The following is a 26475-nucleotide window of genomic DNA, read 5'->3' as shown; positions in this document are numbered from 1 at the left end:
GCGCCATTGTTCTATTTTTTGTTTGTTTTGTCTTTGTTCTTTGTCCTACTTCTCTTTATGTTAGCAGCACTTTGCCTGTCCACTTTGACTAATCGGTACAGCGACGATTTCGCTTCCTGCAGGGTCGGGGTTCGATTCCCGATGGCCCTAAGTGGATGGGCACCGTTCCTTCACCCCGTCCTCACATCCCAGCTCTTTGTTCTCGTACTCCAGCTCCTGGTCCTTGTCGCGCTGGTTTAGCGCTTTCTTCTGATAATTCTCTTCTTCTATTTCTCTACTTTATAAGAGAAATAGATTTATTAGATATAATATATTTCTTTATATTTAAAGTAGATAATTAATGCGCCAATATGTACCTTTATTACTTTGCTTATATAACTTTTTCGTAAGTTTTTCAATGCAAAAAAAAACTTACATTTACATTAATTCTCTTAAAACTAAATTGTTTCGTTTTTGTTTCTTTCTTTGCTTCTTTTAGAAGATATTTGCTTCTTTCCAGTCCTCTAGAGAGAGAGAAGTAGCAAGTGTTGACTGAGACAAGAGGAGACACAAGAGCCAGGTGTCAGGCGAGACAAGAGGGGACACAAGAGCCAGGTGTCAGGCGAGACAAGAGGAGACACAAGAGCCAGGTGTCAGGCGAGACAAGAGGGGACACAAGAGCCAGGTGTCAGGCGAGACAAGAGGGGACACAAGAGCCAGGTATCAGGCGAGACAAGAGGGGACACAAGAGCCAGGTATCAGGCGAGACAAGAGGGGACACAAGAGCCAGGTGTCAGGCGAGACAAGAGGGGACACAAGAGCCAGGTGTCAGGCGAGACAAGAGGGGACACAAGAGGCAGTAACAGCAAGGAGAATAGAGCTTAAGTCGTCGACGGGTACCTTACAGTACACAGTAAGATGCCTTACTCTGGAAACTGGTGACTGATCACAGCTCCAGAGAAGAGGAAAGTGTTTAAGAAGAAGATTAACCTTAAAATATATTATTAAACACAATTTAAAACACCATGAATTTAACAATTTCCACCCAACGACATAGAGAAGAAATCACTTTGTAAACACATACGACAATATAAGATTGCAACGCTATATTTAGCAGGAAACTCTGATTCTGTTTTTTGGAAAAAAAATTATTTCCTCAGGAAACTATAAGTGAGGAAAAGCATTAAGTTGTAACAATTCAGAGAATTTAAACTAGACAAATACAAATCGATAAAAGTTAAATGAATTAACACCAAATGAATTAAAAGCTGCCAGCATTGACCCCACAATATAACTCCTCAAATTCACATTCTGGTACAACACGATTGAGACTGAATTATTAAAGTATTAAAACATCACAGAACCAAAGAATCAACAACTGGAAATACTGGACAAACCTCAGCTGGACACATATGAGATACACTAATACATAAATGTATTTTTTAACCGTATACATTACATCCAGAGAAACATTACACAATGCTCCCAGCACCACGGCGAAGGGATCAACAGTTGAATGACTAAATACGAGTAGAAAGAAGCTGTACAGCTAGCAGAAAAGGTGCACACAAAAGCAGTTTTCTCGAAGAAGAAGTCTCTAGAGAAAACCATACCAGGAGGTTGACGGAGGCCAGCGGCAATGATCGTGGACGCAGTGAGAGTATCCTGCGGCTCCGACGGTGTGGTGGCCGAAGATGACCCACTTCGCCCGCCTTTCAGTCCGCCAGATCCCGGCCATAAACCCAGCGAAGTCAACCCGGCGGCCGAAGCCCGCCTTCACCCCCACAACCTCAATGAAGCCAACTCGACGTCTGAGGCTCGTCTGCACTCTGAAGCACAGGCCAGCCTCATTGAGACGCAGCAGCGGCAGGACCACAAGACCCCCGATAACACCCTCTCTGGCGACACCAAGGTAAGACACTCAAGGACTTTCATCTTGCGGAAAATATTCTTGAAGAGTTCGATAAATTTTAAAATTCCATCTTGGCACCCACAGCCACTTCTCAATACCCTTCATTGCCCTTTATTGTAACAAATTTCTTATAGATTGAGCGTCAAATTGGAGAAAAATAATGAGAAACTAATATTTAAGTTTGTGTAAATAATCAGGTTGATTCAATGCGAGGCTTCATGAGGCGGTTGTTAGGGGAGTTAATTGATTGTTTGTATGTGGTGGCATCTCAGGGGTGCGGGGAGGTGTGCCAGGGGTGCCACGACGTCATCGCTGACCGCTTCCTGCTGAGGGTCAACTCTCGCTCCTGGCACCAGACTTGCCTCAGGTGCTGTGTCTGTCAACTCGCCCTCGACCGTCAGCCTTCCTGTTTCATCCGTGAACACAACGTGTACTGCAAGACTGACTACACCAGGTGAGTCTCCTAGTCTGGTGGGTAGTACACCAGGTGAGTCTCCTGGTCTGGTGGGTAGTACACCAGGTGAGTCTCCTGGTCTGGTGGGTAGTACACCAGGTGAGTCTCCTGGTCTGGTGGGTAGTACACCAGGTGAGTCTCCTGGTCTGGTGGGTAGTACACCAGGTGAGTCTCCTGGTCTGGTGGGTAGTACACCAGGTGAGTCTCCTGGTCTGGTGGGTAGTACACCAGGTGAGTCTCCTGGTCTGGTGGGTAGTACACCAGGTGAGTCTCCTGGTCTGGTGGGTAGTACACCAAGTGAGTCTCCTGGCCTCCTGGGTAGTACACCAAGTGAGTCCCTGGTCTGGTGGGTAGTACACCAGGTGAGTCTCCTGGTCTGGCGGGTAGTACACCAGGTGAGTCTCCTGGCCTGGTGGGTAGTACACCAGGTGAGTTTCCTGGCCTGGTGTGTAGTACACCAGGTGAGTCTCCTGGCCTCCTGGGTAATACACCAGGTGAGTCTCCTGGCCTGCTGGGTAGTACACCAGGTGAGTCTCCTGGTCTGGTGGGTAGTACACCAGGTGAGTCTCCTGGCCTGGTGGGTAGTACACCAGGTGAGTCTCCTGGCCTGGTGTGTAGTACACCAGGTGAGTCTCCTGGCCTGGTGTGTAGTACACCAGGTGAGTCTCCTGGCCTGGTGTGTAGTACACCAGGTGAGTCTCCTGGCCTGCTGGGTAGTACACCAGGTGAGTCTCCTGGCCTGCTGGGTAGTACACCAGGTGAGTCTCCTGGCCTGCTGGGTAGTACACCAGGTGAGTCTCCTGGCCTGGTGGGTAGTACACCAGGTGAGTCTCCTGGTCTGCTGGGTAGTACACCAGGTGAGTCTCCTGGCCTGCTGGGTAGTACACCAGGTGAGTCTCCTGGTCTGGCGGGTAGTACACCAGGTGAGTCTCCTGGCCTGGTGGGTAGTACACCAGGTGAGTTTCCTGGCCTGGTGTGTAGTACACCAGGTGAGTCTCCTGGCCTCCTGGGTAGTACATCAGGTGAGTCTCCTGGCCTGGTGGGTAGTACACCAGGTGAGTCTCCTGGTCTGCTGGGTAGTACACCAGGTGAGTCTCCTGGCCTGCTGGGTAGTACACCAGGTGAGTCTCCTGGCCTGCTGGGTAGTACACCAAGAGTCTACTACCTCATTCCTCCCTGCTCGCCCATCTCCCCCTGATATGAAGAGAAGGATTAAGTGTGGAACAATCGGTCAATTACACTCACCAGGAAATTACCGGTGTTACCCCTCTCTATCTCCCCTCTTGCCACTACCACCAGTACCACCAGTACACCAGTACCACCAGTACACCGTCACCACCAGTACACCAGTACCACCAGTACCACCAATACACCAGTACCACCAGTACCACCAATACACCAGTACCACCAGTACCACCAGTACACCAGTACCACCAGTACCACCAGTACACCAGTACCACCAGTACCACCAGTACCACCAGTACACCAGTACCACCAGTACCACCAGTACCACCAGTACACCAGTACCACCAGTACCACCAGTACACCAGTACCACGAGTACACCGTCACCACCAGTACACCGTCACACCAACACAAGGGGGAGGAAGTACAACAATACAATGATATCAAAATGTCCTCAATTACCTTGTCAAATGATATCAAAGAACTCAAAGGAGTTTTCTTCCTCAAAATGGTTCTAATTCGAGTTGATTTCTAATGAAATTATGATGATGTTATATTTCAAGAAATAGATTTTCAAACCGAAATTCAAATTTAAAACTTTATTCATAAGAGTTTATACGTTTCTAGTTATTTACATATAATTATACATAATTTACCTGAGAGAAAATAATATACGAGTTATGAATAATTCATATATTCTTATATAATATGAATAATTATGAATAATTCAAAGTCATATTCTTTGTAAGTTAATTACGTATATCTGATAAGTAATATGATATGTATTTTATAAGGGATAGTATATATTCTCCCGTTATCTTGATATCAAGTATTTTAGTGATATCTTATTATTTTGCCCTTTCTCTCTCTCTCTCTCTCTCTCTCTCTCTCTCTCTCTCTCTCTCTCTCTCTCTCTCTCTCTCTCTCTCTCTCTTTCTCTCTCTCTCTCTCTCCCTCTCTCTCTCTCTCTCTCTCTCTCTCTCTCTCTCTCTCTCTCTCTCTCTCTCTCTCTCTCTCTCTCTCTCTCTCTCTCTCTCTCTCTCTCTCTCTCTCTCTCTCTCTCTCTCTCTCTCTCTCTCTCTCTCTCTCTGTCTCTCTCTCTCTCTCCTCCCTCTCTCTCTCTCTCTCTCTCTCTCTCTCTCTCTCTCTCTCTCTCTCTCTCTCTCTCTCTCTCCCTCTCCCTCTCTCTCTCTCTGTCTCTCTCTCTCTCTCTCTCTCTCTCTCTCTCTCTCTCTCTCTCTCTCTCTCTCTCTCTCTCTCTCTCTCTCTCTCTCTCTCTCCCCCCCCCTCTCTCTCTCTCTCTCTCTCTCTCTCTCTCTCTCTCTCTCTCTCTCTCTCTCTCTGTCTCTCTCTCTCTCTCTCTCTCTCTCTCTCTCTCTCTCTCTCTCTCTCTCTCTCTCTCTCTCTCTCTCTCTCTCTCTCTCTCTCTCTCTCTCTCTCTCCCCCCCCCTCTCTCTCTCTCTCTCTCTCTCTCTCTCTCTCTCTCTCTCTCTCTCTCTCTCTCTCTCTCTCTCTAGTTTTACTGCTCCCACCTTATTCCTTCATACCATCTCCCCGATCTCTTTCATTCTCCAATTTATCTCCCCCTGTCTTTTCCTTTCTTTTGCTGGTGATCTGTTTATTGTTCCTTTGTGTATTTCTTTGTTTCATTCTATCCATGTTTCATCTTCCCCTTCTTCTCTCGTTCCTGGTTCCATCCCTTTCTGGCCTCTCTCATCTCCATAATCTTCTAATCCTTCGTTATCTTCCTCTTCCGTATTCCTCTCTCGTGTCCTCTCCCTCCCCCTCTCTCCCCCTCTCCCTCTCTCCCTCTCTCCCTCTCCCCCCCCTCTCCCTCTCTCCCTCTCCTCCCCCTCTCCCTCTCTCCCTCTCCCCCCCCTCTCCCTCTCCCCCTTCCTCAACTCACAACTTTTCTGGGGATTTATTTTGGTGGTACAATTCACGACTCCCCTCCCCCCCCCTATCCTTCCCCTCTCCCTCCCTCCCCCCCCTTTCAATCTCTCTCCTCCACCCCCTCCCCTTCTCACTCCACCCCCCCCTTCCCCCCCCCCCTTTCCTTCTCCAAAGTGCAACACAGCTTCCCTTTGTATCGCCTCCAACTTTTACAACCATTTCCACACCTGTTATCGTGTTATCATAATACATATAACCTCACCCCCAAAAGGCTATATGAATTGTCTCCCTATACACTATATTTTTTTGTGTATATACGTCATTTGAAGGGGGGATGGTGTGTATATATTATACAGGACCGGGACGAGAAGTTTTGGGAAGTTGGGAGAGAAAGGAGAACATTTTGGGCAAGGATGAGAGCGCGGGACTGGGAAATGAGGTTACCAAGAAACAAAAAGGTTAACAAGGGGGAAAATATTCAATTGCGTTGTTGTGCTGATACCACATACAGAGTGTGTGTGTGTGTGTGGGTGGGGGGGGGATGTGTGTGTTTGTGTGTGTGTGTGTGTGTGTGTGTGTGTGTGTGTGTGTGTGTGTGTGTGTGTGTGTGTGTGTGTGTGTGTGTGTGTGTGTGTGTGTGTGTGTGTGTGTACTCACCAAGTTGTGCTTGCGGGGATTGAGCTTTGGCTCTTTGGTCCCGCCTCTCAACTGTAGGCGGGACCAAAGAGCCAGAGCTCAACCCCCGCAAACACAACTAGGTGAGTACACACACTTAGAGCCTAGTAGGCTCAGGAATCTGTACACCAGTTGATTGACAGTTGAGAGGCGGGACCAAAGAGCCAAAGCCCAACCCCCCATACATTCATACATTATACAAAAATACATCCATTCTCCAAAACAGTTCTATCCAGCCTACAAGCCAAAAAAATGTAACTCGCGTCATTGGATTAGGATAAATCAATACCTCAATCCACTTAATACAGAATTATGAAGTTGGGAGAAAAAGCTAAATTAATAAACTAATTTATTGACTCACTCGCCAGAACTCTGATTCTGTTTTGCTATTTTTTTTTCCTTCAGAATTGTTGATGTCTATGAGAAGAAGGAATAGGCTTTTGTGCAAATATTTTGTGGGGTATATCTATATGATATCTGTATGTGTGTATGTGTACATTACGTACTGCTGTAGTACACCAGCAGGAGGGTGGCTGTGTGAGGGCCCCTGCTGTAGTACACCAGCAGGAGGGTGGCTGTGTGAGGGCCCCTGCTGTAGTACACCAGCAGGAGGGTGACTGTGTGAGGGGCCCCTGCTGTAGTACACCAGCAGGAGGGTGGCTGTGTGAGGGCCCCTGCTGTAGTACACCAGCAGGAGGGTGGCTGTGTGAGGGCCCCTGCTGTAGTACACCAGCAGGAGGGTGGCTGTGTGAGGGCCCCTGCTGTAGTACACCAGCAGGAGGGTGGCTGTGTGAGGGCCCCTGCTGTAGTACACCAGCAGGAGGGTGACTGTGTGAGGGCCCCTGCTGTAGTACACCAGCAGGAGGGTGGCTGTGAGGGCCCCTGCTGTAGTACACCAGCAGGAGGGTGGCTGTGAGGGGCCCTGCTGTAGTACACCAGCAGGAGGGTGGCTGTGTGAGGGGCCCCTGCTGTAGTACACCAGCAGGAGGGTGGCTGTGTGAGGGGCCCTGCTGTAGTACACCAGCAGGAGGGTGGCTGTGAGGGGCCCTGCTGTAGTACACCAGCAGGAGGGTGGCTGTGAGGGGCCCTGCTGTAGTACACCAGCAGGAGGGTGACTGTGAGGGCCCCTGCTGTAGTACACCAGCAGGAGGGTGACTGTGAGGGGCCCTGCTGTAGTACACCAGCAGGAGGGTGGCTGTGAGGGCCCCTGCTGTAGTACACCAGCAGGAGGGTGACTGTGAGGGCCCCTGCTGTAGTACACCAGCAGGAGGGTGACTGTGAGGGGCCCTGCTGTAGTACACCAGCAGGAGGGTGGCTGTGAGGGCCCCTGCTGTAGTACACCAGCAGGAGGGTCGCCACTACTCCGTCAATAACTAGATCTAGCGAGCTGTTGCGATTCGTTAGGTTCATCTGGACAGAGGGAGAGAGGGATGACTATTGGATTAACCCCACTATGGGGGCAGGGACCAGGCATGGTGGTACCAGGCATGGTGGTACCAGGCATGGTGGTACCAGGCATCGGAGTACCAGACATGGGGGTACCAGGCATGGGGGTACCAGGCATGGGAGTACCAGACATGGGGGTACCAGGCATGGGGGTACCAGGCATGGGAGTACCAGGTATGTTGGTACCAGGCATGGTGGTACCAGGCATGGTGGTACCAGGCATAGTGGTACCAGACATGGGAGTACCAGACATGGGAGTACCAGACATGGGAGTACCAGACATGGGAGTACCAGGCATGGTGGTACCAGGCATGGTGGTACCAGGCATCGGAGTACCAGACATGGGGGTACCAGGCATGGGGGTACCAGGCATGGGAGTACCAGACATGGGGGTACCAGGCATGGGGGTACCAGGCATGGGAGTACCAGGTATGTTGGTACCAGGCATGGTGGTACCAGGCATGGTGGTACCAGGCATAGTGGTACCAGACATGGGAGTACCAGACATGGGAGTACCAGACATGGGAGTACCAGACATGGGAGTACCAGGCATGGGAGTACCAGACATGATAGTACCAGACATGACAGTACCAGACATGGGAGTACCAGGCATGGGAGTACCAGGCATGGGAGTACCAGACATGATAGTACCAGACATGACAGTACCAGACATGGGAGTACCAGGCATGGGAGTACCAGACATGGGAGTACCAGACATGGGAGTACCAGACATGGGAGTACCAGACATGGGAGTACCAGACATGGGAGTACCAGGCATGGAAGTACCAGACATGGGAGTACCAGACATGGGAGTACCAGACATGGGAGTACCAGACATGGGAGTACCAGGCATGGAAGTACCAGACATGGGAGTACCAGACATGGGAGTACCAGACATGATAGTACCAGACATGATAGTACCAGACATGATAGTACCAGACATGGTAGTACCAGACATGGTAGTACCAGACATGGGAGTACCAGACATGATAGTACCAGACATGATAGTACCAGACATGATAGTACCAGACATGGTAGTACCAGACATGATAGTACCAGACATGGTAGTACCAGACATGGTAGTACCAGACATGATAGTACCAGACATGGGAGTACCAGACATGGTAGTACCAGACATGATAGTACCAGACATGGGAGTACCAGACATGGGAGTACCAGACATGGGAGTACCAGACATGGGAGTACCAGACATGGGAGTACCAGGCATGGGAGTACCAGACATGGGAGTACCAGACATGATAGTACCAGACATGATAGTACCAGACATGGTAGTACCAGACATGATAGTACCAGACATGGGAGTACCAGACATGGTAGTACCAGACATGGGGGTACCAGACATGATAGTACCAGACATGGGGGTACGAGACATAAATAAACGAGATTAAGACAAACAGGAAGACAAACAATCATTGAAGAAAGAATAAACAAGGAACAAGACAACAAAACAAACAAAGAAATCAGAGAGCACGCAAACAATCACAACCCTAAGAAGCAGAAAACGCTTGCAAGCACAATCAATAAGTTTCAAGAATCCAAAGAGTGAAGGTCCAAGAATACGTGCAAGGAAGAGTGTCAAGATACCCCCAGCCACTCAAGAACGGTCCAAGAACATTACATCATTCTTACATAAGAAACTTTAACACCCATATCTTATCTTGAGGTTATCTTGAGATGATTTCGGGGCTTAGTGTCCCCGCGGCCCGGTCCTCGACCAGGCCTCCACCCCCAGGAAGCAGCCCGTGACAGCTGACTAACTCCCAGGTACCTATTTACTGCTAGGTAACAGGAGCATCAGGGTGAAAGCCCATATATACACGTATCATACAGAAAGACTCCTTTAATACTCATACATACATGTATCTTACAGAGAGGAACCAGTAATACACATGTAGCCAACAGGGATGAATTTGTATATATATATTACAAAGTATATTTGTATTTTTCGAGATCCATGGGCCATTAATACAGATGTTGTGTGTTTACTAGTTGTGTTTACTAAGAAACTTTGCCCATTTGTTTCTGCCTCGTGCGGGAATCGAACCCGCGCCACAGAATTACGAATCCTGCGCGCTATCCACCAGGCTACGAGGCCTCTTGTGTATGTATCTATGTGTGTGTGTTCTGACAGACAAACACATACACGTTCAGAGGGGGGAAATGTTGTGTATTGTAGCGGGGGATAAAAACTCACCTGATCCAATTACATCATAAATCAGAACGTCAAACAGGCTCCCCGAGGGAGGCCAGGGAGCTGCTGTTGATCCAATATTCTCACAAGCACCGCTGCTTCCTTCACTGTGGGGTGTGGGGTGTGGGGTGGGTGGTGTGGGGTGTGGGGTGTAGTGGGGTGTGGTGGGGTGTGGTGGGGTCTAGGCTGTGTAATGGGGTCTGTGGGGTGGGGTCTAGGCTGTGGGGTCTAGGCTGTGTGGTGGGGTCTGCATGGACTTTGCTACTTTGGAGTATGTGATGGACATTGAGGTATGTGACAAGTATCCTCGCATATTCACGTCATACCGTCTTGTATGAGGCCGTACTGGTTGGGCACACAAAGTCATATATTCCTTGTGCAAAAAACTCAGGAACATGGATGGGATTCGAACCCCTCTACCAACGCGACACACGGCTACTACTGGTGGCCCACCGCACCATATAGTAATGAGTCACTAACGTATTACTGCGTCACTACGTATTTACACGCAAATAATAACATTACTACGTTACAAGTTCTCCCCCGCCATAAACTTGAGTTGCCCCAATAAGTTACAAGTTGTCCACGGACCAAATTAATGAGAACTTGACTAAATCGCAACTTTTCGCCGGCAGAAACTTCGGTGCGCGATGTGCCAAGTGTTGTCGAAGCATCGGGGCGGCAGACTGGGTCCGGAGAGCTAGAGACCGCGTCTACCACCTCGCCTGCTTCGCCTGCGACGCCTGCAAGCGACAACTGAGCACCGGGGAGGAGTTCGCCCTACACGACAACCGCGTCCTCTGTAAGCAGCACTACCTCGAGTCCATCGAAGGCGGCGCCTCCAGCAACGACGGTAAGTCAATTGAGATACGTTTAACATGAATTGTAGGGCAGATTAAAGTATTTTGACGATATCGTTGGCCAAACTAAACTATTTTGACCGACATCCTAGTCTAAACTAAACTATTTTGACCGATATAGTAGTCCAAACTAAACTATTTTGACCGACATTCTAGGCCAATCTAAACTATTTTGACCGACATCCTAGTCCAACCTAAACTATTTTGACCGACATAGTAGGCCAAACTAAATTTGACCGACATCCTAGGCCAAACTAAACTATTTTGACCGACATCCTAGGCCAAACTAAACTATTTTGACCGACATCCTAGGCCAAACTAAACTATTTTGACCGACATCCTAGGCCAACCTAAACTATTTTGACCGACATCCTAGGCCAAACTAAACTATTTTGACCGACATCCTAGGCCAAACTAAACTATTTTGACCGACATCCTAGGCCAACCTAAACTATTTTGACCGACATCCTAGGCCAAACTAAACTATTTTGACCGACATCCTAGGCCAAACTAAACTATTTTGACCGACATCCTAGGCCAACCTAAACTATTTTGACCGACATCCTAGGCCAAACTAAACTATTTTGACCGACATCCTAGGCCAAACTAAACTATTTTGACCGACATCCTAGGCCAAACTAAACTATTTTGACCGACATCCTAGGCCAACCTAAACTATTTTGACCGACATCCTAGGCCAAACTAAACTATTTTGACCGACATCCTAGGCCAAACTAAACTATTTTGACCGACATCCTAGGCCAAACTAAACTATTTTGACCGACATCCTAGGCCAACCTAAACTATTTTGACCGACATCCTAGGCCAAACTAAACTATTTTGACCGACATCCTAGGCCAAACTAAACTATTTTGACCGACATTCTAGGCCAATCTAAACTATTTTGACCGACATCCTAGGCCAACCTAAACTATTTTGACCGACATCCTAGGCCAAACTAAACTATTTTGACCGACATCCTAGGCCAACCTAAACTATTTTGACCGACATCCTAGGCCAAACTAAACTATTTTGACCGACATCCTAGGCCAACCTAAACTATTTTGACCGACATCCTAGGCCAAACTAAACTATTTTGACCGACATAGTAGGCCAAACTAAATTTGACCGACATCCTAGGCCAACCTAAACTATTTTGACCGACATAGTAGGCCAAACTAAATTTGACCGACATCCTAGGCCAAACTAAACTATTTCCAACTGACCGACAAGAACTTCAACCATTTCAACTCTATATTCGCGGGTATCGACAGAGAGTGACGGGAGTGGGAAAGCCAAGAGCAAGCGGGTACGCACCACGTTCTCGGACGAGCAGCTACAAGTGTTGCAGGCGAACTTCCAGATAGACTCGAACCCTGACGGCCAGGACCTGGAGAGGATCGCCCAGATCACCGGTCTCAGTAAACGGGTGACGCAAGTGTGGTTTCAGAACAACCGCGCGCGCCAGAAGAAATATATGACCCAGGGTAAGAGGCACAGCGCCCCGCCTCCCACGCCTGTAGGCGCAGGTAAGTCTGTCTAGCGTCCACCCCTGTGGGTGTAGGTGAGTCTGTCTAGCGTCCACCCCTGTGGGTGGAGGTGGGTGTCTCCCACGCCTGTGGGTGTAGGTGAGTCTGTCTAGCGTCCACCACTGTGGGTGGAGGTGGGTGTCTCCCACGCCTGTGGGTGTAGGTGAGTCTGTCTAGCGTCCACCCCTGTGGGTGTAGGTGAGTCTGTCTAGCGTTCACCCCTGTGGGTGTAGGTGGGTGTCTCCCACGCCTGTGGGTGTAGGTAAGTCTGTCTAGCGTCCACCCCTGTGGGTGTAGGTGAGTCTGTCTAGCGTCCACCCCTGTGGGTGTAGGTGAGTCTGTCTAGCGTCCACCCCTGTGGGTGTAGGTGAGTCTGTCTAGCGTCCACCCCTGTGGGTGTAGGTGAGTCTGTCTAGCGTCCACCTCTGTGAGTGTAGGTGGGTGTCGTCCACCCCTGTGGGTGTAGGTGAGTCTGTCTAGCGTCCACCTCTGTGGGTGTAGGTGAGTCTGTCTAGCGTCCACCTCTGTGGGTGTAGGTGAGTCTGTCTAACGTCCACCTCTGTGGGTGTAGGTGAGTCTGTCTAGCGTCCACCTCTGTGGGTGGAGGTGGGTGTCGTCCACCTCTGTGGGTGTAGGTGAGTCTGTCTAGCGTCCACCCCTGTGGGTGTAGGTGAGTCTGTCTAGCGTCCACCTCTGTGAGTGTAGGTGAGTCTGTCTAGCGTCCACCCCTGTGGGTGTAGGTGAGTCTGTCTAGCGTCCACCCCTGTGGGTGTAGGTGAGTCTGTCTAGCGTCCACCCCTGTGGGTGTAGGTGAGTCTGTCTAGCGTCCACCCCTGTGGGTGTAGGTGAGTCTGTCTAGCGTCCACCCCTGTGGGTGTAGGAGAGTCTGTCTAGCGTCCACCCCTGTGGGTGTAGGTGAGTCTGTCTAGCGTCCACCTCTGTGGGTGTAGGTGAGTCTGTCTAGCGTCCACCCCTGTGGGTGTAGGTGAGTCTGTCTAGCGTCCGCCCCTGTGGGTGTAGGTGAGTCTGTCTAGCGTCCGCCCCTGTGGGTGTAGGTGAGTCTGTCTAGCGTCCACCACTGTGGGTGAAGGTGAGTCTGTCTAGCGTCCACCCCTGTGGGTGTAGGTGAGTCTGTCTAGCGTCCACCTCTGTGGGTGTAGGTGAGTCTGTCTAGCGTCCACCCCTGTGGGTGTAGGTGAGTCTGTCTAGCGTCCACCCCTGTGGGTGTAGGTGAGTCTGTCTAGCGTCCACCTCTGTGGGTGTAGGTGAGTCTGTCTAGCGTCCACCACTGTGGGTGTAGGTGAGTCTCTCTAACGTCCGCCTCTGTGGGTGTAGGTGAGTCTCTCTAGCGTCCACCCCTGTGGGTGTAGGTGAGTCTGTCTAGCGTCCACCTCTGTGGGTGTAGGTGGGTGTCGTCCACCTCTGTGGGTGTAGGTGAGTCTATCTAGCGTCCACCCCTGTGGGTGTAGGTGAGTCTGTCTAGCGTCCACCCCTGTGGGTGTAGGTGAGTCTGTCTAGCGTCCACCCCTGTGGATAAAGGTGAGTCTAGCTTCCATCACTGTATAGTAAATATGATATAAAAATAGCGGTGAATCAACACATTAAGACAATCGACGATTAGAAAGCAGGGTCCTAGAGCTAACAACTCGATCCTGCATGCACAAATAGGTAGATAGGTCAACACACACAAGCAAAGGTCTGGTAGCTGAGTGGACAGCGCGCAGGACTCGTAATTCTGTGGCCCGGGTTCGATTCCCGGACCAGGCAGAAACAAAGTTTCTTTCATGCTGAATGCCCCTGTTACCTAGCGGTAAATAGGTACCTGGGAGTTAGACAGCTGTTACGGAACTGCTTCGTGGGGGGAAGGGGGTTGAAATAAATAAATAAACAATAAATAATCAGTTGATTGATTGACAGTTGAGAGGCGGGCCGAAAGAGCAGAGCTTAACCCCTGCAAACACAACTAGGTGAATACACACACACACACACACACACACACACACACACCCACACTTCCCAGCACACAAAGAGTGCTGGGAAGACGGGACACCACGAGCGTAGCTCTCATCCTGTAACTACACTTACGTAATTACACTTAGGTAATTAAACACACATACACACACACACACACACACACACACACACACACACACACACACACACACACACACACACACACACACACACACACACACTCACTTATACCATAGACTAGACCAATAATTACAATACCCTTAACAACTAATACTGCTGTAGCCATCCCGCATTGCAACTCACCTGTTGAGCGTCTGCAACAATTAACAACTCGGAAATTAGCATTCTTAATTAACCGACATCAATTATCATTTACTGAATGACCATTAGACGTTGAGTCGTTAATGGGCATACATGCCAGGCTGGCCAGGGGGGGGGGGAGGGGGTATTCACCTGTATCGATTCACCTATACGTGCTTGCATAGAGAACTTCAGCTCTTGGGCCCCTCACCTTTCAGTCGGTGTGTGTGTATGTGTGTGTGTGTGTGTGTGTGTGTGTGTGTGTGTGTGTGTGTGTGTGTGTGTGTGCTCTTACTTAGATTTAGTTGTCTTAACTACCACCCTAACAACCGAACCACCAGTTACTGACCTGTCGATCACTTCAAACAAGCCTCTTAATGTGTCGCAAACCAGCTCACTAATTGACTTTACTGATCGTTCTAACTTCAGCTCACACTTAATCCAAACCACCGAACTACCACTACTGTCCCTCCTAACTACCAAACAGCACCGTGAACTACCTTCGTTAGTAATTATTGGTCAACAACATCTCATTAGTCTGTCCAGTTCGGTAATTGTATCGTGAACGATCGGGTAAATCCTAGCATTTACGCGAGAGGAAATGAAATATGACGAAACACAGAGACACGAAGACATGAATTGGAACTAGGGGGGGGGGGAGGGGGGCATGGGGGGGGGTATAGATTTATAGTCAGTGGCGAAATGTTTTAAATTATTAAAAGTGTGTCGTTGTCGTCTGCATTTTTTTATGATACTGTATTGATTTTTGTGTATTTTCAAGGGGCATATATATATATATATATATATATATATATATATATATATATATATATATGTATATATATATATATATATATATATATATATATATATATTTATATATATATATATATATATATATATATATATATATATATATATATATATATATATATATATATACCCTGGTACCAGATGCTTATACCCTTATATCTGACCTTCCATTATACCCCTTATATGTGACCCCCTCCCCCCCCTCTCCCCCCCCCTGATCCGAAGACCTGATCCCACATCCTGATTCTTAATCTTCACATACACACACTACTGTATGTCTTCAATACGCCCCGCTCCTGTGCCAGGTAAGTCCACTTCGGGCTCACCATAGCCCGTGCTATTTGACACTTTTTGTTTCCAGTAGCTGGATCTTAAACAACGAGCAACACACACACACACACACACACACACACACACACACACACACACACACACACACACACACACACACACACACACTACACTACACTACACTACACTCCCGTCTCACTGGAGACGGGAGACCTACCAGAAATATGGAAGACGGCGAATGTGGTCCCAATATACAAAAAGGGCGACAGACAAGAGGCACTGAACTACAGGCCAGTGTCCTTGACTTGTATACCATGCAAGGTGATGGAGAAGATCGTGAGAAAAAACCTGGTAACATATCTGGAGAGAAGGGACTTCGTGACAAATCGCCAACATGGGTTCAGGGGAGGGTAAATCTTGCCTGACTGGCTTAATAGAATTCTACGATCAGGTGACACAGATTAAGCAAGAAAGAGAAGGCTGGGCGGACTGCATTTTCTTGGATTGTCGGAAAGCCTGTGACACAGTACCGCATAAGAGGCTGGTACATAAGCTGGAGAGACAGGCAGGTGTAGCTGGTAAGGTGCTCCAGTGGATAAGGGAGTACCTGAGCAATAGGAAGCAGAGAGTTACGGTGAGGGGTGAGACCTCAGATTGGCGTGAAGTCACCAGTGGAGTCCCACAGGGCTCTATACTCGATCCTATTTTGTTTCTGATATATGTAAATGAACTCCCGGAGGGTATAGATTCATTTCTCTCAATGTTTGCGGACGATGCCAAAATTATGAGAAGGATTAAGACAGAAGAGGACTGCTTGAGGCTTCAAGAATACCTAGACAAGCTGAAGGAATGGTCAAACAAATGGTTGTTAGAGTTTAACCCAAGCAAATGTAATGCAATGAAGATAGGTGTAGGGAGCAGGAGGCCAGATACAAGGTACCATCTGGGAGATGAAATACTTCAAGAGTCAGAGAAAGAAAACGACTTGGGGGTTGATATCACGCCAGACCTGTCTCCTGCAGCTCATATCAAGAGGATAACATCAGCGGCATATGCCAGGCTGGCCAACATAAGAACGGCATTCAGAAACTTGTGTAAGGAATCATTCAGAACTTTGTATACCACATATGTCAGGCCAAACCTGGAGTATGCAGCCCCAGCATGGAGTCCATATCTAGTCAAGGATAAGACCAAACTGGAAAAGGTTCAAAGGTTTGCCACCAGACTAGTACCCGAGCTGAGAGGTATGAGCTACGAGGAGAGACTACAGGAATTAAACCTCACTTCGCTGGAAAACAGAAGAGTTAGCGGGGACATGATCACCACATTTAAGATTCTCAAGGGAATTGATAGGGTAGATAAAGACAGTCTATTTAACACAAGGGGCACACGCACTAGGGGACACAGGTGGAAACTGGGTGCCCAAATGAGCCACAGAGATATTAGAAAGAACTTTTATAGTATCAGAGTGGTTGACAAATGGAATGCATTAGGAAGTGATGCGGTGGAGGCTGACTCCATACACAGTTTCAAGTGTAGATATGATAGAGCGAATAGGCTCAGGAATCTGTACACCAGTTGATTGACGGTTGAGAGGCGGGACCAAAGAGCCAGAGCTCAACCCCCGCAAACACAACTAGGTGAGTACCCACACACACCCACACACACACACACACACACACACACACACACACACACACACACACACACACACACACACACACACACACACACACACACACACCCACACACACACACACACACACACACACACACACCCTTCCCCCCCACACACACACACACACACACCCTTCCCCCCCACACACACACACACACACACCCTTCCCCCCCCCCCACACACACACACACACACACACACACACACACACACACACACACACACACACACACCCTCCCCCCCACACACCCTCCCCCCCCACACACACACAATACTCAACTCCACCGCCACAAATTATCACTAATATCTTCCCCCCCCCTCCCCCCCGCCACAAGCCGCCATTATTAAAACCCACTGATAAAGGGGAAAATACAAACAGATCAATTACTATGGCGATCTGTCCTCGGCCACGTGTTCCCGCCGGCCGCCATGTTGGCCTTTGTCACGTGACCTTTGTTGTGGTGACGTCATGAGGAGGCGGCCTGGGGGGGGGGAGGGGGAGGGTTGACGAGTGGTGATTGGCCTGCATCTGGTGCTTACCTATCAGTAATTACCTACCAGGGACTAAAGGTAGAGGGTTAGGGGATGAAAGGAGACTGTGGTTTAGCACTCTATGCCCCTGTCTAAGAGCCGCGTTTTACCAATAGACAGGAGAACGCTATCGCCAATAGATATCCAAATAATGCCCCCAATAGACAGAACAAATGCCACCGTCAATAGACAACACACACTCAATAGACAGTCAAGAACCTCAATAGACAGACAATAGACCTCAATAGACAGTCAACCGCACGAAGATAGAACAGAGTTTGACGTCACTATTTTTATCGCGATGAGTACAAATTGACTCCAGGTGTAAGTGGATGGGACCCAGGTGATTGATGGGGCAGATCACTGTCCACCTGGGAGATGGGGGGGGGGGGAGTTGAGGGGGGTCATGGGGGGGGGTTGTGGGGGGTCATGGGGGGGGGTTGTGGGGGGTCATGGGGGGGGGTCAGAGGGCGGTTGATGAGTCTTTGAGATTATTTCCCACTCTTCATATTAATGATGAATTTTTTATTCGCAAATTCTGGGGTATGTCTCTTGCGATGAGTGGTGTAAGGTAGGGGGTGTGGTAGTTGTGGTGGTGTGGTGTGGTAGTGGTGGTGGTGTGGTAGTTGTGGTGGTGGGGGTGTGGTAGTGGTGGGGGTGTGGTAGTGGTGGTGGTGTGGTGTGGTAGTTGTGGTGGTGTGGTAGTTGTGGTGGTAGGGGTGTGGTAGTTGTGGTGGTGGTGGTTAAACGAACCGTTGAAGTAGGAGATTATATGCATTTCTCAGGTCTTACTACAGATCCTCACCTCTCACTCCTATACCAAATATCATCACATTGCATTTGCTTGGAGTGAAGTCGAACATCCATTTCTCTGACAATATCCAGATCTTGCAAGTCAGCTGATGTATTGTTGTGCTTCTGGCCGCCAGAGGTCACTGGAAGCAGAGTAGCAATGGCGCCCCAGTGGCCATAGAACCGCAGCTACCATCATAGGCTGCTGGCTCCAGCACCTCACAAGTCCACTACGGGTTCACCATAGCCCGTGCTACTTGGAACAGAATATTTGTAGATTATTTTGTGATATTAGTGATTATTTAATTATTCGTGATGATAAAGGTGTATACTTAAAATTATGGTATAGTATAATAACATAGGATACCCGGCGAACTAAGCTGCCATAGAAAACGGATATGTGTGAGGCGCTATACCTTTCATGGTAATTTGTATGTTGGGAACAATATACCAGACACAATGATATATGTAGTGGTTGAGAGGTCGGGTTGTTGAGTGTGATGAGTCAGGACCTTCACTCATCACCACAACTCATACTTCCTCAAGTCTCGTTGACTCAAGGCGACAACATTAATAAATTTGAATGTTTAACAAAAATTCAAGTCTATATTCTCAACTTAATGTCACTCAACATTGTCGTTAATACTTTGTGCTATGTTCACCCAGGGAATTAGAGGGAGACATGTTCCAGACATACGCTATTAATGAGGCATTGCCAATGTAAATACGGATGTTCAGCATGAGGATTGACGGGGCACGGAACTAGTATCAGGCATAAGGATGCCAGGATCCATTAAGTTAGCATAAGTTAGACACGACGATATATAGAAACAGTTAAATACCTAGTTTTAAAAGTAGACACGATGAGGAACTGACGGCTGGAATGACGGGACACAATAGCTAACGCCCGACCCTGTAAATACATCTAGGTGAGTACACACAAACACACAAACACAGGCGGGACCAAAGAGCCAGAGCTCAACCCCCGCAAGCACAACTAGGTGAGTACAAACAACCAAATCAGTCACCACCACCCATTATTTGGACACGCGTTAATTTGTAAACAGTTAATAACGAGTTATAAAACCCCTAAAACCCCGACAAACAACCCCATCTCAAAGTCCACTGCGGGCTCACCATAGCCCGTGCTACTTAGAACTTTTTGTTCCAGGTAGCAAATCTTAAACAACAACAACAATCCCATCTCTACCATTCCAGAACCCCCCCCCCCCCCCACTCCCCCTCCCCCAAACTCCACACCCCATTTATTCTCCCCCCCCCATCTCATCACAACTCGTGAACGACCTCCTCTTAACATATTTAGACACAATAAATTTCTATAAGCGGCGTGACAGGCGTGAAGCCCGGCGTCCTACGGGACCGGGCTCGCTCCCCTAATAGTCCGGGATGGAGCGTTGTCTATCAGGTTATAAGCCCCGTGGGACGGCTCTTTCACAGGGGGGGCCGGATACAGCTCCCCAGAGGACCAGAGGGGCTTCGTGTCACGGTACACACACACAACTCTCCTTATCATCGCTATCTGAATCCGTTTATTGGGGATTTTGATGTGGTTGTGTGGGATGAGATGATGTCTGATACCCCCTTAGTGTATTATACACCCCTGCTTAGTGTATTATACACCCCTGCTTAGTGTATTATAATGTGAGGTGGGATTACTGGGAGCCGGAGAGACAGTGAGATCACGGCAGGTATTAAGTGTGTACTTGTCTATCTGTGGCTGCAGGGTCGAGCTTCAGTTCTTGGACTTCGCCTTTCTAGCCGGTGATTGGCTTGGCACTTTCCCCTGATAATTCCCTTCCCCCTCTAGCGACGTCAGGTCTAATTCTTTCAGTCTTCCTTCATAACCGATCCCTCGCAATTCCTTTCAACCTTTTGTAATTTTCTTATATTTTATATTTAGATGGAGACACCACGTTGGGACGACATACTCTAAGGTTGGTCTCACGTAGGTAGTCTACAGTGGTCTAAATGTTTCCTTCTTCTTGGGAGGTTATCTTGAGATGATTTCGGGGCTTTTCAGTGTCCCCGCGGCCCGGTCCTCGACCAGGCCTCCACCCCCAGGAAGCAGCCCGTGACAGCTGACTTACACCCAGGTACCTATTTACTGCTAGGTAGCAGTCTTCCTTACTTAGACTTCTGAACCATGTTCTCACTTTCGCTAGCGTAGAGTATGCAGCTGACGTTCACCCTATGCCCCTGTTACCTAGCAGTAAAATAGGTACCTGGGTGTTAGTCAGCTGTCACGGGCTGCTTCCTGGGGGTGGATTCCTGGTCAAGGACCGGGCCGCGGGGACACTAAAAAGCCCCGAAATCATCTCAAGATAACCTCAAGAAGAAGATCCTATTTCTACGAGGCAGTTTCCCTTCATTGTGTTCTGTCATTTTGCCCTCCTGTCACCTGTTGTCATTTCTATCACCTTACACTTGCTGGCGTTGAATTCCAGTTTCCGTTTCTTGGATTAAATCTGCAGCTTGTCTAAATCACCTTGGGAAGTTTCACAGTCCTCATCGGTGTCAACTCTTCTCATTAATTTTACATCGTCTGCAAACCTCGACATATAAGACTCAACTTCCTTGGGTTAGCTTAGTAATATAGATGAAAAATAGTATGGGTCCCAGCGCCGATCCTTGAGGTACTCTGCTTGTTTACCCTACGCCAGTCCAACGTCTTTCCCCCTCACTGTGACCCCTGACTTCTGTCTGTTAGGTATTCCCTACAACCCATCCTCTTAAAAATAACGTCACTTTTCGCTCGTATGCGCACTATGGCCAAATTTGGACGTACTCCCTTACCCATGTCAGTGCTGTTCTGCTTACTCTCGCTTGCCTCTCAAGAGGGAGTACTGTGAGATACTGTGTCATAGGCTTTTTGACAGTCAAAAATACGACCTTCCAACGCCTGTCCTGCCTTATTTTCGTCATTTGATCATAGTGTGTTGACATGCCTAATTCTCCCCTAGTGTGCGGGGGAACAACTCAGCGTGTGCAGGGTGGTGGGGGAGGAAATCAGGGACAAACGGACCCACGTGGAGGAAAATGATGAGATTTTTCTATGTTGAGTCTTGCGGCGGATGAGAACAAATGATCACATTAGGAATATTGTTTATGACATCATATTTCACGTTTTCTTCCCCACCCCTCTTCTCGCTCTCTCTCTCTCTCTCTCTCTCTCTCTCTCTCTCTCTCTCTCTCTCTCTCTCTCTCTCTCTCTGTCTCTCTGTCTCTCTGTCTCTCTGTCTCTCTCTCTCTCTCTCTCTCTCTCTCTCTCTCTCTCTCTCTCTCTCTCTCTCTCTCTCTCTCTCTCTCTCTCTGTCTCTCTCTGTCTCTCTCTCTCTCTCTCTCTCTCTCTCTCTCTCTCTCTCTCTGTCTCTGTCTCTCTCTCTGTCTCTCTCTCTCTCTCTCTCTCTCTCTCTCTCTCTCTCTCTCTCTGTCTCTGTCTCTGTCTCTGTCTCTCTCTCTCTCTCTCTCTCTCTCTCTCTCTCTCTCTCTCTCTCTCTCTCTCTCTCTCTCTCTCTTCGTTTATTATGTCTCTGCTTCATTCATCAGCAGGCGATGAGTCACAATAACGTGGCTGAAGTATGTTGAACAGACCACACACTAGAAAGTGAAGGGACGACGACGTTTCGATCCGTCCTGGACCATTCTCAAGTCGATTGCACAATCGACTTGAGAATGGTCCAGGACGGACCGAAACGTCGTCGTCCCTTCACTATCTAGCGTGTAGTTTGGTCAACAAACCATCATTTACAACCACTTAATTTATTTATTTGTGGAAACAAAGCCGCCAAAGATTGAGAAAAGATGTACAGGATCGTAAGTGCTTTCGTGAATCTGGCCGAATCAGTATCTGAATCTGAATCAGTAAATATGGTAGACGCTCCCACACGGCGCTTTCCCGCGCGTGAAGGCGTGTCGGCGTCCGTATGTCAGCGCCCGCGCGGGAAAACAAGTGCAGGGCGGGAGAGAGGGGGATCAACTGCCACGTGGGATCTGCTTAGATTCCGGATAATCGTGTTAGATCCTCCCCCAGGATAGTATCGATGTTCAGCTGTTTAAGCAATTCGGGGGGACGGTGTGGGGGAGAAGATTATGGGACTTGTCAGCTATGAATCTATGTTAGTCTTGCCCGCGGCGTGAGGGCTGACAAGTGTGGCCGCCAGGAGCTTGGCCGCCATCTTGGGGAATGTTTTGACAATGTTGGAATGCTCGTATTTTGGTTTTATTTGAATCCTCCAAAGGATACCTGATCAGCCAGGCTGTGACTCATACGTCAGGCTGCTAGCAGCCGCGTCCAACAGCCTGGTTGATCAGTCCAGCAACCAGGAGGCCTGGTCGACGACCGGGCCGCGGGGACGCTAAGCCCCGGAAGGTAACCATCATCGTATATAAAATAAATATCAGCAAAAAAGACAAAGATAGAGGTAGAGAATATATGTAAACTTGGGTTCAATTGCCTCACAGGGCTGTGACGTTTGGGCACGTTTCCTTTCACCTAATGCCTCTCTTCACCCAACAGTGAATAGGTACCCCGGGAGTTAGGCAACTATTGTAGGGTTGCATCATGGGGTAGATCAGTTGTTCTAGGCCATGATGTTGATAGACCATAGGCCTATCAAGGCCTATCATCATGGGCCTCGATAGGCCTCCATGTCAAACAACAATAAACCTGACAATGAGGCTAAATAAACCCGCAGAAAAGTTTATTAATTAACCTATTAAGACCTGCTAACCAGGGGTCAGATTCACGAAGCAGTTACGCAAGCACTTACAAACTTGTACATCTTTCCTCAATCTTTGACATACGAAGCAGTTACGCAAGCACTTACGAACGTGTACATCTTTCCTCAATCTTTGACACACGAAGCAGTTACGCAAGCACTTACGAACGTGTACATCTTTCCTCAATCTTTGACATACGAAGCAGTTACGCAAGCACTTACAAACTTGTACAACTTTTTTCAATATTTGGCGGCTTTGTTTACAATTATTAAACAGTTAACGAGCTCCGAAGCACCAGGAGTTTATAACAATAACAACAGTTAATTGGGAAGTTTTCATGCTTGTAAACTGTTTAATAAATGTAACCAAAGCCGTCAAAGATTGAGGAAAGATGTACACGTTCGTAAGTGCTTGCGTAACTGCTTCGTATGTCAAAGATTGAGGAAAGATGTACACGTTCGTAAGTGCTTGCGTAACTGCTTCGTGTGTCAAAGATTGAGGAAAGATGTACACGTTCGTAAGTGCTTGCGTAACTGCTTCGTATGTCAAAGATTGAGGAAAGATGTACACGTTCATAAGTGCTTACGTAGCTGCTTCGTATGTCAAAGATTGAGGAAAGATGTACACGTTCGTAAGTGCTTGCGTAACTGCTTCGTATGTCAAAGATTGAGGAAAGATGTACACGTTCATAAGTGCTTACGTAGCTGCTTCGTATGTCAAAGATTGAGGAAAGATGTACACGTTCATAAGTGCTTACGTAGCTGCTTCGTATGTCAAAGATTGAGGAAAGATGTACACGTTCGTAAGTGCTTGCGTAACTGTTTCGTGTTTCCCATGTGCTCTTGTGTAAACAAACGTATATGTAAACACCACAGCTAAATGAAGTGTAATAATGATTTTATCTCACCCACAGCCGGCTACTCCCTGGAGCGGGCACCTTCCCGGCTCTCAGACTATGGCGACATGTCTTCCTCCTCATCCTCGCCCCTCGACTCCCCCCTCTCCCAGATTCTCTACAGCTTCGGATGATTGTCGGCCCACGCCCACACTTACGCCCACATCCACCAGCATCAGAGCGGCCTAGGAGACGAGGGCGCCGCGGACCACCAGCCCTCAAGGGCGCCAGAATCCCATCGCCTCGCCCTCAACAACTCTTCCGCCTCCTCCGAGGCCGCTATCCTGGGCATGGGCGCGGGCTTTGGCATGGCAGTCCTCCGAGGCGACGGGGGAGGAGGATATCAGGATGTGTACGAGGGTCCTGTGTCGCTGCGACGGGAGGATACATACCTGAAGCACAGCCAGGATTACAAGAGTCAGGATTACAAGAGCCACCAGGACTTCAAGAGCCAGGATTACAAGAGCCAGGACTTCAAGAGCCAGGAGAACGGGGGCTCTTGAGAGACCACCATCTTCGCTGCATGTGATTGGAAATAATATACATATACCAAAACGTAAACCAGGTCTATCAGGCATCCCATTAACCTGCATAGACACTCGACATTACTGATGGTATACAAGGCTACCAAAACAATACTTGTGAACTGCTAGCTTGTAGAATGAATCACTTATAACGTAGAAGAAACAAGTGCGGCGCTCTCACTGTGTTATCCCTGTGTTATCACTGTGTTATCAGGTGAGTAGAAAATATGGTTCACTCAACAGGTAAACAAGAGAATTATTAAGAGCGTCAGTCGCAAAGTGCAGTGAACAGTGACTTGCCGGCGTCGGTTAAATGGACCACAGTGCTCTATAGTGTCGACTCTCGTGTCTAATAGAGGGACCACAAGCTCTGTAGCGTCGACTCTCGTGTCTAATAGATGGACCACAAGCTCTATAGTGTCGACTCTAGTGTCTAATAGATGGACCACAAGCTCTATAGCGTCGACTCTAGTGTCTAATAGAGGGACCACAAGCTCTATAGCGTCGACTCTAGTGTCTAATAGAGGGACCACAAGCTCTGTAGCGTCGACTCTAATGTCTACTCACTAAAACCTTCAATTAATCAATTTTTTAGCTGTAAACAGCTAGGCGGGCAGTCGACATATGAAATCTTTTAAGACAAGGAGGATAAGATGGTTTTGATTTACATATTTAGATAAAAGATATCCCTCCCTCTCCCCTTCTCTCTCTCTCTCTCTCTCTCTCTCTCTCTCTCTCTCTCTCTCTCTCTCTCTCTCTCTCTCTCTCTCTAAGTCTCGGGAAATCCAGTCTCTCCAAAATGAGCAACCTTTGGACACCTTTGCTTTTTTTATCCAAAATTTGCCAAAGAAAAAAGAGAAAAAACGAATGAAGATATTATTTGAATTGCAAATTCTTCTTTCGCGAAATCTGCATGTGTAATGAATGACTTGCTGGCCTGGGCTGTGGCGGGGACCTGGGAGTCTAGGGAGGACTAGGGGGATGGTGGATATCGAGATCATGTCTCCCTCTGGTTCTTCCCTCTTCATCAGTCTAGTTGCAAACTTCCGAAGTTTCTCAGGCTACTTTTATGCTCTTGACGAGAGGATGGATTCACGCTGGCGCTGCATGCTGTAGAACTTGTCTTATATACGTGGTGGTCAATATTATGATTTTTTTTTGTTTTTTTAGGCTTACTGAAACCTTTCCTTATGAATGGTTTTTCGGTTCATTCTCACCTTGGGAGATCGTTAATCTCTCTAAGTGTGGATGTGTGTGTGTGGATGTGTGTGTGTGTGTGTGTGTGTGTGTGTGTGTGTGTGTGTGTGTGTGTGTGTGTGTGTGTGTGTGTGTGTGTGTGTGTGTGTGTGTGTGTGTGTGTGTGTGTGTGTGTGTGTGTAAATAATATATACATGTTTGATTTTCAATGTTAAATTCTTTATAAATATAGCTATATATATATATATATATATATACATATACAGATATATTACTGAACATTTCCACAGTGAAGGTATTTTTAATACGGCAAGCCGGAAGTGACGTAGTGCAGGGCAATGACTTATTGTATTAATACTGTATTTGCAAATACATTTACTGTTGCCGTTTCGAAATCTGAGATATGACGAATAGATTTTTATCCACATCATTTATCTTTTTCAAACAAATTACTTTTAAACATTTTCACCATTCAATTTGTAGTTCAGTGAAAAATGTTTCAATTATAACATGTAACTAGTGTATATAAATAACTAAGTCACTTACGACCAGATAAGTGTGTCTCATACTGACTTGGGACATCTGTGAGTGTGTGTA

At 47.9% G+C, this 26475-nt stretch overlaps 1 protein-coding gene across 1 annotated transcript; it reads left to right on the top strand.

Moving 5' to 3' along the window:
- Positions 1 to 506: 506 nt before the first annotated feature.
- LOC123750350 (LIM/homeobox protein Awh) lies at positions 507 to 26030 on the top strand. The gene is made up of 5 exons (XM_069310183.1): positions 507 to 1891; positions 2089 to 2345; positions 10390 to 10607; positions 11889 to 12143; positions 24176 to 26030. The coding sequence occupies exons 1-5, from the start codon at positions 1619 to 1621 to the stop codon at positions 24289 to 24291; spliced, it is 1119 nt and encodes a 372-aa protein (XP_069166284.1). The 5' UTR covers positions 507 to 1618; the 3' UTR covers positions 24292 to 26030.
- Positions 26031 to 26475: the final 445 nt, after the last annotated feature.

The sequence above is a fragment of the Procambarus clarkii genome, chromosome 66 (genome assembly GCF_040958095.1).
Source record: "Procambarus clarkii isolate CNS0578487 chromosome 66, FALCON_Pclarkii_2.0, whole genome shotgun sequence".
NCBI lineage: Eukaryota > Metazoa > Arthropoda > Malacostraca > Decapoda > Cambaridae > Procambarus > Procambarus clarkii.
Note: the sequence above shows the minus strand (reverse complement) of the source record. Positions and strands in the feature narration are given on the sequence as shown.